The sequence below is a fragment of the Pleurodeles waltl genome, chromosome 4_2 (assembly GCF_031143425.1).
Source record: "Pleurodeles waltl isolate 20211129_DDA chromosome 4_2, aPleWal1.hap1.20221129, whole genome shotgun sequence".
Classification (NCBI taxonomy): domain Eukaryota; kingdom Metazoa; phylum Chordata; class Amphibia; order Caudata; family Salamandridae; genus Pleurodeles; species Pleurodeles waltl.
Window position 1 is genome coordinate 567163550 of NC_090443.1, and position 15582 is coordinate 567179131.

The 15582-nt window shown below is 40.9% G+C and overlaps 1 protein-coding gene across 1 annotated transcript in view; it reads right to left on the bottom strand.

Moving 5' to 3' along the window:
- Positions 1-319: 319 nt before the first annotated feature.
- Positions 320-15582, bottom strand: part of CRB1 (crumbs cell polarity complex component 1) — an 829565-nt gene continuing 814302 nt past the window's right edge. The window contains exon 12 of the mRNA XM_069232126.1: positions 320-4254. Within this exon, the coding sequence (XP_069088227.1) occupies positions 4039-4254 (216 nt within the window). The 3' untranslated portion in view covers positions 320-4038. The remainder of the gene's footprint in view (positions 4255-15582) is intronic.

Consider the following 15582-nt stretch of genomic DNA (forward strand, 5'->3'; position numbering starts at 1 on the left):
CTTTATTAAAAAATGGTCCTTCAATACGTGTACGCCTTTCACTAGGGTCATTTTGTTGAGGAATCATTATGAAAGCTTACCTTTGTGACATTGCTAGTCACTCACAAGATCTTCCTGTGATGGCCACTTGACTGTATACTGTATTAATTAGTTGTATCAATATTGTGTATTGGCATTTTCACAGTACAGTGTCTGAACAGCAGTACTATAATACATTCAAATAATTAACGAGCATGGGCAAGGATAAAAAGACTTAAAGCAGCATAAATCTAGACACGTGAATTACAAGACGAACAAGGATAAAGTGAAGACAATAGATAAAAAACAGCTACTTTTATTGTGCTATACAGGCCATATTATGAAACAGTTCTTCCTCTGATTTAAATAAAAAAGCATATTTTGTAAAAAGAATTCGAGTTCCATAACCTTACTAGTCATATCAATCGTCCAACATAAAGCAGATATCTTCATTTTATCACAGACCTTGAACACAACATTGGCAGATACATTAACAAAACATGTATTGATTTATATTACAATGGAAAGACAAAACAGCATTGTTTAAATAATCCTTAAACTACACATTGGCACAGATTGTAAAGCTCTTTTTGACCAAAGTCAATCGTCCTAATGCAAAACAGTCATTCAATAAAAAAAGATACAAAACAGCCATTGAGGCACAAAGTATTGGCTACTAGCAACACACTTTAAGGTGGGAGTTAATTGCTACATGAATTGTTTTTCACTTACACTGTTCTGTCCTACAACCGTGGCATGCGTATTGTAGGGTATTAAAATGACAGTTGTTTCTGTTTGGGCGCGATACCAATCATGGTAGCCTTTTTAGGGGGATACTGGTAGCCAACCGGCCTCCGCAATCGTGCTCGAGGACAGTCAGTTGTATTGAGAGATCCCCATGTGCCTGGCTAAGATCTCTACCCTGTGAAGGGAGTCATCACCGTGGAAGCTTTCACAGCACAGAACTGCCCAACTAGCACAATGTGCAAATAAATGTATCTGATATGTATGAACTTTCTCTCTGCATTTCGGGTTCATTCGGGCCCAGATTTATCAATATAAATTGTGCTGCCTTGCTGCAAAGAAGAGAGAAAACAATGTGCCGTATCTACTAAGATATGACGCATTGTCCTCTTTTCCCGCGCTCGCATACTTTTGGCTACCATGCGCCTGTGCACACACCCTTGCATCATAATGTAAGAGTGTGTACATTCTGTAAAGCATAGGTTTCATACTGAAAGGTGACCATTCCAGTACAAAAACTATCCTTTATATCATTTCCTACTTTGATGACTGTACAATACAGCACACGTGCAAACTTGGACAAAAAAAGAAGAAATGATAACTTGTCTCCTCGTTATGTCTGCCTAGAGGAGATGTAGGATGTAGGTGCAAATCCCTTTCTATAGTTGATGGTAGATAGAGATTTGCATCAAAACCCATGGGCGGTTGCATGGCCATATCCATGTACCACCCACAGGACGTCACTTTGAAGCAACGTAGCATATAGATCAACTTTACATTACTTTGGGGTACATTCTAATGCAAATCCTGGTTTGCTTTGGTTAGTAAATCCCACCCAAAACTTTGTGCTGGGTTTGTGCTACGTTTTTGATGGATAGCTGACACAAAGCATAAGTAAATCTGGACCTATGTATTTTCTCTGCCTGTGTTTGCTACGCTAGCATGAAAGACACGAGCAGGTAAAATTAAAGATTGCCACCTTGTCGTCAATAGGGTCGTGCGGGCCGACCATTATTGAAAACAGGCAGTGTGTAGGCAGGCAGGCTGCCAGGTAAGAGGTTTGCATTGGCTGAACCATCAGATGCTCCACTGGGGTAAACCTGGTGCTTCTCCTGACTGTCAACAGAGTGGGGAAACCACAAAATTGGCGACTCAGTTATGCACGTTTTTTTGGTAGATGTCCCACATCTACTAAACCCTAAATAAGTCCCTACATTTGGCAAAAAGCAACAGAATGACTTGTGCTCTATAAGAAATTTTTTCACCCAAAATGATTGAGTCAGAACAGCCATAGCAGTTATTGGTGCAAAACTTGAATACTGCAGTTACTTGCATATAGAGGATCATAGATGGTTTAGAACCAGTCTTGATAAACTACAAAGGTTTGTGGTCAAAACAATAGATTTCAAATTGAGTCATACATCATCTGTCTTGCAATAATTGTGCTGATGAACAGTTAACACATTTTGAACTTTTTGTCATGGTCTTTCTTCACACTGTCCCACAGCTGCATTTTTGGAAGATACATGTGCTTACCAACCAAGAATGCCATAAGCATATGAATTTAGATTGAACTTAAGCCCATATTTATACTTTTTTAGCACTGCATTTGCGCCGCTTTTTGACACAAAAGCGGAGCAAACTTACAAAATACAGCTGTATTTTGTAAGTTTGTACCTCTTTTGCGTCACAAAATGAGGCGAATGTGGCGCTAAAAAAGTATAAATATGGCCCTTAATCTAAATCTCCTTAGAGATACAGTGCAGTTGTAGCCCGTTTCACAGCACGGAATGCTCTCCCACTTGTGCTTAGATAAAGTGATATTTTTTCCTGATTGCTGAATTTTTGATTCTGAACAAGGCTTTTTCATTGTCACCACGAAGACCGCAAACAGGATTTTCTAGAGACTGGACCTGCAGACCATTGAGAGAAAGGTTACCAGGTGTACTGCTCTCTAGGACTGCTTGTCTTAACTGTGACTCTACTTTTCAACTGAAGAACTCTGAAGAGTTTATCAGCATCATAGAATGCCTTATAAAAGCATTGAAATACATAGTAAATATACACGTTGACCTTCAGGAAAACACTGAAAATTGTCTTTTTAGTGCCTCATTTGTTCCCAACCTCTGTTTCTATGTCTAGGTGTATTCCTTAGCCTAAGGCTTTCATGCTGTACAAATTGAAGAGAAACAAAAGTAACACAAAGGGTGAAGAATAAATCAGTAAGAGAGCCTCCTTAACGTTACATTTAGAAGGTGAACATCACCCAAATATTCAAGCGATTAAATGATGGTGTCTGTGATTTTTCAATCATGTTTTAGAGTCAAAGAACATGTTATTGGTGGTGCAGGAGGCAAGGGAGAAGGAAGGCTTTTCATAATTAATGTTAAGTACAATATTAAGCTGTAGGAGTCAGACAACGAGAACACAGATAAATAAAAAGTATTTATCTAAGCGGTAATAAAGAGTGAAGAGCATGTGGGATTACCAACGTGAATGTGCATGTAGCTGGCTTTGAAGGCAACACTGTATCTTTAACAAGATGAGGACAAGGAGTGAATAAGTATCAGTCCTATTGATATAACTGGAAGCTTCTCCTACTACAGTTGTGCTAGTTTAACAATAGGCGGAGATCTAGTGTACTCAGATAGCTCTTTGGTAGTGGGGCTGTGTCATAAACACCACCAAAGGTCTCATGACTCACATAATGATAGAATTATAAGAGCAGGGTTGTGTCAGATTATTGTGTGCAAAATATAGATTTACTAAACTAATGGGTCCTAAATATCAAGTATCAGAATACATTCATAAATATCTGAAGATAAGAATATACTTGTTATTCTTAACTTCATATCTATATACCTTGACAATCTCTATATCAGCAAGATGCGTATATGTGGAGTTAGCATTGAAAACCTATACTTATCTTTATAATGTGTTGGTACTTCATATAAAGGCCAAAATATGCTTGTATACCAATATTTTACCCACAATGTTCTGGAGGTTTAACATAACAATAGGTTTCAATATTTCCTGTTTTACTGAGGCACTGAAAACCATTTAAGACAGAGTTTAACATTTGATGGTAATTTGTTTTATTGCTCTTCAAGGTACACCTGAAGTGTTCATATTATTTGGCAGAGCGAGGCGAGCATGGAACATTTTCTACTTGGCACAAGTATGGTTTGACCAAAAGAAAGTGAAGTCAAGTCGGTCCAATGGCACTATTGTCGTGGAGGAGGTACCTACAGATTTGTCTCCGCGTCACTCCTGCCTTTAGATGAGTCTCTCAACCGGAGGCGGTTGCACCATATTCCACATCTCCACTCTGGAGCCCTCCTTCTCCTGCCGGCTGGGGCTGTAGGTCCCCTGGTTGGCTCTCATACTGGCAGCAGTGATGAAAGCACAGAGTCCAACACAGAAGATGAAAAACAAGGCCAAAATTACCACAGCAAGGGCGGTGAAGACCCTTGACATCATGGCGTCTGTCAGCTGGAAGGATGGAAACAGGTTGGACATAATTTACATAACCATAAAAGGAAATCATTAGAGCTGCCATGGTATGAAAACACTGGTGAAGGACTTAAGTATGAGAAACATGAACTATTTAAAAACGTGGAAGCAATTTTCTTTTGAAGTGTTGTATGCTTTTTGCTGTGAATTAGCTACCTTTCGCCATACAAATAGGCTCTTTTGTCTCATCAGAATGATCTCTGGTTATCTTCTAGATTGGCCAGTTTGAATCTCGACTCTGATCTTGTCCACCTCTCTTGCATTTTAAATTCTTATTTTACGATCCCATTGTTTATTTCCGCCTCATGATCTCAGTAAGATTTCCAACAGAGAGTGAGTATATGAAATGTGTATACGTAGGATGATTGTTTAAATTTATAGTTGGTGAAACCACAGGGGCTCATGCCTGCCTTATTATGATGTGTACTTGGAAATGCTAAACCTTTGGTTCCTTGTGAAAATAGACAGTAAATACATAAACTCAAAAACATCTGCAACCAAACCATCTCTCGTACATAAATATTTCAGTACAAATAGTGCGAACTGTACAAAATTCCAAAAGCCAGCAAAAGTCACCCCCACCTATTGCAGGACTGGGTTAATTTACCATTTTTATTCCACTATTATCAGATATGCGGCGAGGTTCTTAATGTGCATTTATATATTTTACAGTATATGTTTCCATGCTATTGTGCCTTAATACCTCGGTACCGATAGTATGGTGTTAAGCTTCGCCTCATCACTGCAAGCAGTACTGATAGTATGGTGTCACTGCCAAAATCTCTGCACACAGGTTGGCTTTATGGCTAATGCAGTGACCTCAAAGTTTTCTCTGTAGACCTTGGACCATCATCTTTTCATTTATTCAGTACAGTAATTTTAGTGACACAGTGGGCCGGATTCACGAACAAAAGTATACATACTGAAACGTGTGGCATGCATGTTCTCTTTGCAAAGTTTTATTACAGGTTACCTGCATTATAAACACCAAAGTGTGCATGAGAGAAAAATTATGATTTGTGAAATTAGCCACTGTAGATGATATGGTTATCTATATTATGGTATGGATTTATGTTCCTTAACACTACCTATCTCAGATACACGGAGTATCATATCAGTGAAATATCCAAAATATAATTTAAATCACATATTTTTCTCATAATTGAAAATATGTTTTTTTTTTTTTTTTTTAGCTTTTCTACATTTTTATGGTGGTGAAGTTCAAGACGTCCTGGGGGCTATTATATTAGTCACCAGGGGCCATATTTATCAAACATTCATGCAATGCAGCAAGCCACCTTGCTGCGTTGCGCAAAAGGCAAAGGGCAGGAATGCACCATATTTACCATTATATGGTGCATTACTGTCCTTTCCTAGCGTATGTACACATTTGGCTGCCTTGCGCCAATGCAGCCACCCTTACATCATGTTGCAAGGGTGCCTGCATTGCAAGCAGGATTGTTTTTGTGCAGGAAGGGAAACCTTCCTGCACAAAACAATCCTCAGATGCATTTTCCTCTTTCTAAGAGTCCTGCAGAATGCAGCACTCCAAGAAAGAGGAAACAATGTGGAGAACTAAACATATTTCTCCTCGTGGCTCTGACAAGGAGTACAATCCTGACACATTTCCAGGTCTACCAATGTTAGTAAATCTGGGGATGTGTCAGAATCCATGAGTGAATGTACGGGAATACAAACGCTCCACCTGTGGCATGCCTCCTTGCTACAGATTAACGCAAGGCAGTGATTTGTGCTGCCTTGCTCTACTCTAGATTTATCAACCAAAGTGGCCTTGCGTGGCTTGATATATCTCATTTAGGTTTTGTTTCGCCCTTGTGTCCCATGATTGTCACAAGGGAGATGCAAAATCTTGATAAATATTATCCCCCTAGATTTATTAATTAAGGATGTAATCACTGGGAATTGGATCTGTGTGAGGATTTTCTGGTACTGAGCCTTCTACCTCTTTGGTCCACTTCAATAGAATTCCATGCTGCCTATATTCCTTCCATCAACTCGCACCAAAATCATACTAAGAAGACACTTGCTGAATCAACAAATACAGGATGGATAACCACTCACTCCGATATATCTGTAAATTATATGTATTTTACATGTACTATGACACCTACTTTATGTTTCTGTAGCTGGTGACCAGTTTCTTTGCTATGTGTTTATCTTTACCAGTTTAACTCTGACATTTGCGCAATTCACCACGACCTAAACCGCTATTTCCTCCAACATTTTTTCCAACTATGTAAGCAACTTAATAGTCGTAACTTATTTACCCTCACCAATGCTATGAATATAATTTAAAATAGATTGTGTAGGCACCTGGCACCTAGTCTGCCACTTGCCTGTGGCCTCCAGTTCCTGCTTGTTCCAGCCTGATTCAGTTGCTGCCATTTGACTAAGTGACACTGCCACTGCTCAGGTTCTCCAGCTCACCGTTCTGCCTTCCAGCAGAAGCCCTGCCCACCCCTGGTCCAAAGGCAAACCTGTCTGCACCTGTCCGCACCCAGTGCCACAACCCTGGCTCTCCTGCCCCCAACTACATTTTCCTCTGCAACCTCAACTTCTATCTCAACAACCACAATGACATCAACACTACCAACCTCCTTGACAGCATGAACAACATCAGACTCACCAAACCCATCCACCACCCCACACACACCGCAGGCCACACTCTAGACCCCATATTTACCTCCAGCGACCTCATCGGGTACACCTACACCATGGAATTCACCTGGTCCACTTCTACATCACCAGCTCACAGACCTCTACCCCCAGTCTGCCCAATGCCCCCCACCACAGCTGGAGCAAAGTCTCAAAGGACACATGGATCAACACCACCCACCTCATCTCCTCTAAAAGCCTAGACCAGAACATCAGAAACCTCAAGAACTGGATCACCAACTGCACCAAAAGTGTTGCTCTCATCAGCAAAAATACCCACAGACGGCCCACCAAAAAGGCTTGCTGATAAACTTAAGGTCTCAGATCCTCTAAACAACACTGTAAACAACTGGAAAGGCGATGGCGCACCAGCAAGGACACGACCAGCAAGACCACCTTAAAGACAGCCCTCAACCTCTATCATAGACGGTTGAGAGATCGAAGAAAATGGCCTTAGCCTCACACATCAATTCAAGCTCCAATAACAGCAAAGAACTCTTCAACATCATCAAAGAATTCTCCAACCTCTCAACTGCAACAAACATTACCCCCCTGAAGAATCTGCCACAACCTTGCAAACTTCTTACATGACAAGATTGCCAAGATCTACAGAAACTCCAACCCAAGGCAACTGAACCCTTCAAACAACACAATGACCCGCTATCGCCACAGACATCGAACTAACTGAATGGAGCTAGATCACCCCACATCACCTCCATCATGAACTCAGACCACTCAGGGGCCCCAACTGACCCATTCTCTCACCATATCTTCAACCTAGGTGAAGCCATAATCAACCACGTACTCACCACCTTGTTCAGCACTCTAAATGCAAGGGCCACCTTCTCTGAGGACTGGAAACATGCAGAAGTCAACACCCTGCTAAAGAAACCATCAGCAGACCCCAGCAAACTCATCTACCTTCTCCCGTTCCAGGTCAGAGTATTAGAAACATCCATCAACCAACAACTCTCCTCACATCTGGAATCTCCTACTAGACTCCTCCCAATCTGGATTCCACAGCAACTACAGCAGAGAGACTGCCCTCATTGTGGCTACAGATAACATCTGAGCCCTACTCAACCAAGGAGAGACTGAACCTCTGATCCTCCTAGACCTCTTAGCAGCCTTCACAATGGTCTCCCACCACTCACTCATCACAAGGCTGCACAACATAGGCATCCAAGGGGCCACTCTCAGATGGATTACTTCTTTCTTCAACTAGGGAATGAAAAAGTATACCTTCCCCCTTTCTCCTCCGCACCCAAAGAAATAATCTGTGGAGAACCCCAAGGATCCTCACTGAGCCCCACCCTCTTCAACACTTATATGACACCTCTAGCCAGCATTGTCAAGACCAACAGACTCAACATCATACGCCAATGACATACATCTCACCCTCTTTCTCGCTCCAAGGACGCCACCAGCACCAAGACCAACTTCCACAACTGCATGACAGATGTTGCCAACTGGATAAAGGACAACTGCCTGAAACTCAACATGGACAATAAGAGGAATTGATCTTCAGAAACTAAAAGGTCCCCATGAGACACATCCATGTGGCCCTCAGAACTCAGACCTAGTGCAACCACCACTGAGCACTCTAGGAACCTATGCATTACTCTGGACATCAAGCTAACCGTGACTACTCAGGTCAACTCCATTTTCTCCTCCTGCTTCATCCTTCACATGCTTCGTAGGATATTCAAATGGCTACCCCAAAGCTCAAGACTCACCATCACCCAGGCCTTCATCTCCAGCCGACTGGACTATGAAAACATTATCTATTCACAGATCGCAGTTCATCTCCTCTGACAACTACACATTATACAGAACACTGCAGCCAGATTCCTCCTGGATATCCCTAGACACACTCACATCACCCCCTACTTCTGGGAACACCATTGGCTCCCTGTCCAGAAATATGCCAGTTTACGCTCCTGACCCATGCATCCAAAGCCCTACACAACATCGATCTTCTACTTGAACCACTGCCTGATCTCCCATCATCCCACCAGACAACTCTGCTTCCCTTTCTCTAACCCTCACCCCCAGCACATGATGTAGCAGATGCGGAGGTTGAGCCTTCTCCTACCTAGCAGCAAAGACATGGAAATAGCAACCCGTTTATCTCTGGACCTCCTCATCTCATCCACAGTTCTGAAAGTCCCTGAAGACCTGGCTATTCGGCTAATCAACTTGACCCTACCAGTGCCTGCGTACCCTCATGGGTGACGAGACATGCTCTACAAATCTACTGATTGATTGAATGTATTTCTTGCGAAAGAAAGAAAGAAGTTCCAATTCTCCTGGTGCACAGATGATTTACTTCCTTACTTTGGTGGAACACACAACTATTGGACACCAAATCACCTTGAAATCCCTCTTCTTTTGTTCCCCATGATACTCTCAGCTGCCTGACCCCATCACATCTCCAGATCTTTTCTGAATCCTGAATCCATACCTCCACAGAACATCATGGACTTGCTTCTCTTACCCAATCACGCCATCATTTCCCATGATTGTGACAGTAAGATTCCAATAGTGCAGTGAGCCGGTGCTTAGATACAGAGGACGTGCAAAATGTAATTTTGTGGATTTACACCCTAAGTCATTTCAGCACTTGCTAGCTGCAATATGATTCTGTCTGATATGAACACAGTAAATAGTCGGAGGTGGCCTAGTGATACACAGCAAACCTTTCCCCAACCACAACTTTCACAAACTCACAATCATGGAAATGTGGTCCAATACTATTTTTATTACATCTCATTCATCAATCACCATATACCTTACTGCACTTAAGTCATTATCAGTAAGGACGTTTGCCTGAAAAAACAAACATTGTAAAAGCAAATGGTTCTAGGCTAAAATAAATTGTTCTTTGTTGTGAGGGCTTTAAGCTGTGTGATATGCGTGAATGCACAGACAAGGTGGATAAAACAAGTAAGGTAATTAATACGTGGCTGTCTGAATGAGGCGTTTGATAGCGGGTTGTCTTTAAGACACAGAGACCAAGAGACACTGACCCTAGACGGCAGAGCTATGCCTCCTAGGATAATCTAACGTGACTACTGCCTCAGTCCTCAAATGGCAAATTAATCTTCGAGTTATACAAGTCTCACGCCTGACAATGTAGTTGATTTGAAGGTTAGAGGTGGAGAGTCAGTAAATGACCTAGGTTTCAGTTTCAAGTCCTGAACCCTTCCACATATGTGGCAAACTGATGTACCATGTGTTAAATGAAGGAGAGATATGGGGCCTAAATCACTTATCCTGGGCTATTAATACATACCTATTCTGTTATACCACAGGAGGTTGCTAAACAATCAAATCAAACATTGCACATGCAGAACCATCTCTTCATACTGATCGAAGAAACTCTCAAAGAGGCTGGAAGACCAAGCACCAGCAAACATCAGAGGGCATGGAGGAAAGTGGTCGTACTGAATGAGCCACTGGCATCTTCACTGGTCATCTGGAGCTTTTCTCCCAAACCAGCACAGCAATTCTAATGTCTTTGCTTTTGCTTTGCATGTCAAAAACAGGTCATTCACTTTAGTCTATCTATGACAAAAGACCAGGTTGCAGGCCACCTACGTGAACACACATTTTGACGGTTTCAAAAACAGAATAAAATAGGAGGAAAGAGATAATCGCAATTCACACTTAGAAAATGGAAAGAAAAACACTCAAACTTTATAATAGCTAAAGGAGAAAATAAAATACTGTGACTCGTGAAAAAGAAATAGCCTTTAAATACTTTGAGTATTTGACAAAAAAATGTAGAGGAAGTAGGAAAGATATAAATGTTTCCTATGTCTATAGCATAATATGCATCATGACCTGACAAGACTTGATTAGGTGTCACGTGTGCAATGGACTCTGAAGACACATTAAAATTGAAGTGAAAGGTGTCCACATCAAAATTGCTTCTCAAGAGTTCTTAAGCTTGACCGTGACTCGGTCTTATCATGACAGTCTCCACGATGTGACGTATTACCATATTCCATAGCTTGCTAACATGTGACCATACTCCGTTGTGCTATAGAACCAGTTCACACAATGCTTACGAGGTCACTCCAATAAAACGAGGAAATGTGGTGTGTCTGGGTGTGGATCTCTTTCCACACGCTGAAACCTCTCAGCTCCCTTAGCTTTAGGGTAACATGAATTTCACCCTGTCTATGTACTTTAGCCTCCGCTGTTAAAGCTTCCCATTGACTAACTCACATCCACCACTGTGAATTCTCGCAGCTGCATGTGGTGAAGGGTGCTTTCATGCCGACTAACTTGGCAGGTCCGCCTGCTTGAGAAGTGTAGGAATGCAGCACTGGGAGCAATTTAGTTCCAGTGTAATCATTAAATAGCCCTACTTTGTTGGATTAGGAAATGGGCTGGATCCTGTCCGTTGATATGGTGCATGAGGTGCCTTTTTTCACTTGCACAGTCACTCAGTCTGTGGGTGTTAAGTTGCTGTCTCACACGTTTTTGGAAGGCTCGTGCTCGCTGACATATTGTGAGGCTGGAGAAGGTCTCCTTTGCTTCTCTGTTTTTCCACCGCTCCTGAAGCTTGCTGAAATGGGGCAAAATGCAGTCACTCACTATGGCTGGCAACACTGTTATTGAATGGCTGTCGTGGACTGGTTGGAAACGTCAACGACTGGCAACTAAACAATGGCTGAACGAAGATAACCCAATGTCTAACTCTAAGTGATATCCCTAGGGCTGATCAAAAATATGAATGGCACTTAAAACACAAAAATGATGAGGGTGCTTGGCCCAAAGCCCCTTTATATTTTTTTGTATAATTGATTATAAATTACTTAGAAGAGGTCTTTGCGACACCTAAAACTGTGTCTCACCAAAGACCCAAAAACGAAGGATTGTGTCCTCTAAATGATAAGTGAACAAATACGGACATTGTTGCGTTGCTGAAATGTTTTATAGGTGTTCCTAACACAAACACAATGTAGTCTAAATGCACAGACCAGAAGTAGAAATAATTGTCATAATCTATTAGAGAGTGCTTCAAAGGGTCTTCTAGCAGAATGCTTCACTGAGATAAAACAAAATCGCTTGACATCTATGTATGACACCAGATCACAAGTATAATTCAAGGCAAGGCCTTCCCAGCCCCTCATTCTTCCTAAGTTGAAAACGGAGGTACAGGTAAACTGGATAATAGCAACGCCTAGTATTTAGCTCCCATAGAAACGACAATGCTGCTGTACAGGCGCTATATAAAATATTATCATTGTCTGAGTATGTTACAATTCCGAGGACCATGTCTTGTGGTTTCCACGACTGCTAAAGTTAAAAATAGAAAAGCTCGAATGTTCACATTTGTCTGCTAGGGAGTTGCCCCACGTTTCAAAATGCCATTTATCACTATTAGCGGAGCGATCTCATCTAACCACGAAATTAATTGTAAAGCAGTGGCCAATATAGGCCGACCTCACCTCAGGAAATTGCTTTCTTTTTGCAAACGATAAACTGTCTGCTTAAAGTCACTAAACACATAAAGACATTTTTTTAATTGCAGGTTTGCACCTGTAACCTCCCTACTCGATCGAATAACTCTGTTAAACTGATACAAGAATTCTGAGTAGATAGACTCCAAGCTGGTAAGAAACACTCATCCATTTCATTGAAGGCAGGGGTGCCCTATCCCGATCGATGATGGTGGAATCCAACCCATATTTTCAGGATTTCTACATGGGACCAATTTGCAGAGTTCTAAATGGGAATGAATATATAGTTACTATACTGAAGCGATGGAATGGATTTGGCCCTAGACGACCAATCCTTCGACCCCTTTGTTTTAAGGTAAACAGACACCCAATTTGAGTCCAACACTCTTTAGAAAATGATGGAATTGTTGCAGGGACTCAAAGTGGAACATTAATTCAAACCTATCTGCATATCCAACTTACCTAACTTTCTAAACTCCTTGGATGAAAAATCTGTTTTAAATAAGCAATTGAATTTTGCACATTGAGAAGACGTGTTTGATAAAATCACTGATTGTGTAGCAAAAATTAGAAAGTGCATATTCTTTATGAATAAAGGAACGTTTAAAGATAGAAATATATGTCTACTTGATTGCCATTGTTCAATATAATGCTATTGCTTTCAGAAACACACCACATCTATCTACTTAGTTGGTGCTGCAGTCTGTAAAAGAATTTGCATTTACCAGGCAATGGGCTTTTGATCGCCCAGTTTGGCAAAAGACGGCAAGTCTCTTCAATACACTCTGTCGTACTCAAACACTACGAAGATCTGGAGGATGATCAAACTCTTTTTACTTTTACAGAAACAATTACTTCGTTCGTGGGTCATTGCATGGCTCCTGGGTGGGTTGTTATACTAGATATCTATGAATCACTGCTCTCATCTTATCACACTTATCTACCCATCATCATATGTCATGTCTCTATCAATCTATCCTCCATTCCCACTCTGACTCATCCCAAATCCTTTCTACTACTTTCATCTCCTAAATAACTCTGCCTAAGCTCTTCCCTCTGCTTTGACATCTAACTCACCAAACCTCACTCTACTACTGTGACCTCCCAAACAACCCTACTAAATTCTCCCGCATTTATTTCACCCTGCTACTATGATCTCTCTAACCCTTCCACAGACTCTTCCCTCCTCCATCCCCATTTACTCATCGCAAGCCTTTGGGATGAGTAAATGAGGGATATAGTCCCAATTAACACTTTTGGATTTCTTTCCTCCCCCATCCCTCCATTACTCCAGTCAATCTAACTAACAAACTCTCATATCCGCGACTCAAATTAACTCATAATAATACTAAAACTGTACTCATATTTCCCAATACTAATCCATCACTAATTCTTGTTGGGTTCTGGAGTAGCGTGCTACTCGCTGAAAAGCGCTTCTATTCCTCATCAGGGGTAGTAAGCGCTATATAAATACTATTATAATTACAATTATTAGGCCAAGATATTAACAACTGTCTTCTAGTCAAACACAGCAAACAACCATAGAGGGCAGATGGGTGGAAATTTCAAAGCCCTAAATGAAGGGTGCAGATTAAGAAATTGCTTTGGTGGAAGGCGCTATGCAAATGCTGATAACATAAAGCTTATGTTCCAGCAAGGTATGCAGTATCCTTGACCATCACATGACATTGAAGGATTTTCAAGGTACACAGTGTAATATTGCTGAAGTTTGCCTTCTTGTGTGTGGTTGGTCAATTTATTAGATCCCATAAAATTACTAATTTACTATTATTGGATTTCGCCTTTGCAGCAGTGTTACGGACCCATAGCCGAACCATTAATTCAGAGCCAGAATAATATCAATATTGAGTAACATTTTACAAACTTAATTATGTCATCATTTTAAATGTAAATTAGGGACTGATGTAAAAGAGTTTGTGCCATTGTGTCTAATTTTGCTGCACATTAAAGCGTAGGTGTAACAACCAGAAGTCTTCAGAAATTGAGTTTGAAAGCATATTATAGCAGAGGTTTTCATGAATGTTTCGAAGGGCCAAGTGCAAGAGAAAATTATAGAAATGTTATCAACTCCCTGAATAGATCATTTTTGTCGACATAATGACCCCGGAAGGAATTGGGCCTGAAGGCAATTTCCATGTAATGTTTATAGGAAGTGACAACTGAACTAGTGGATGGACATGAGTGAGAGGCTACCCTTGCACAATAAACTATTTGAAAATAGTGAGCTGGAGAAGCCATTTCTAGGAATGTGGGTGATTACAGGAGCCAGACATAAACAGCATCAAAATAGCATCACACATTAAAAAAAAAATCAGGCCATTTAGTAGTCTGGTGTTATGTGCATGGAAAATAATTACCTCCACATTATTCCCCAAACATAGAAATAAGACTAAGATTTTAAGGACAAGCACTGAAGAATTAATTAACAGCACCCAACAACATAGGAAGCGCAGACATCGAGGAACCAATGGGAATAAAGTGCAACTTTTACATGCAGTATCATATGTGTTAATGAAATTTCTTACTGCCCGGGGCTGCTAAGTCTGCAGTGAAACACATGAAAACTTCCAGAGCCCTACCTCAAGGGCGCAAATTTAGAAATCGCTTTGGCGCCATGCTAATAATACATGGCACTATGCAAATTCCAATAACATAAAGCTAATGTTGCAGCAACACATCTAGTCCCTTTAACAATCACAAGACGATGCAGGATCATCATGATATTCAGTATTAGATTGCTGATGTTTGCCTGCTTGTGAGTAGTTGAGCAACTTATTAGATCCCATAAAATGACTTCTATTGGGTTTTGTTGGATTTCATTTTTGGGGCTGTATTACCGACCAGTAGCCCACCCATCAATTTGCAGTCAGAGTAATCTCAACAATGAGAAACATTTGTCATGCTAAATTTTGTCATCATTTTGAATGCAAGCAAGGGACTGCAGCTTGCTTTCCTGTAAAAGTAAATCTGAGCTTAAGTGTAAGGAATTTTGCCTAAATGACAATGTACATGCCACATTGAGAAGTCTTCAAAATTCATTTTTAAAGCATATTAATAGACCCAAGAGTTTAGCAGAGGTTTTCGTGTTTCAGATTGCTAAGTGCAAGAGAAAATGATAGAAACTGCATCAACACGC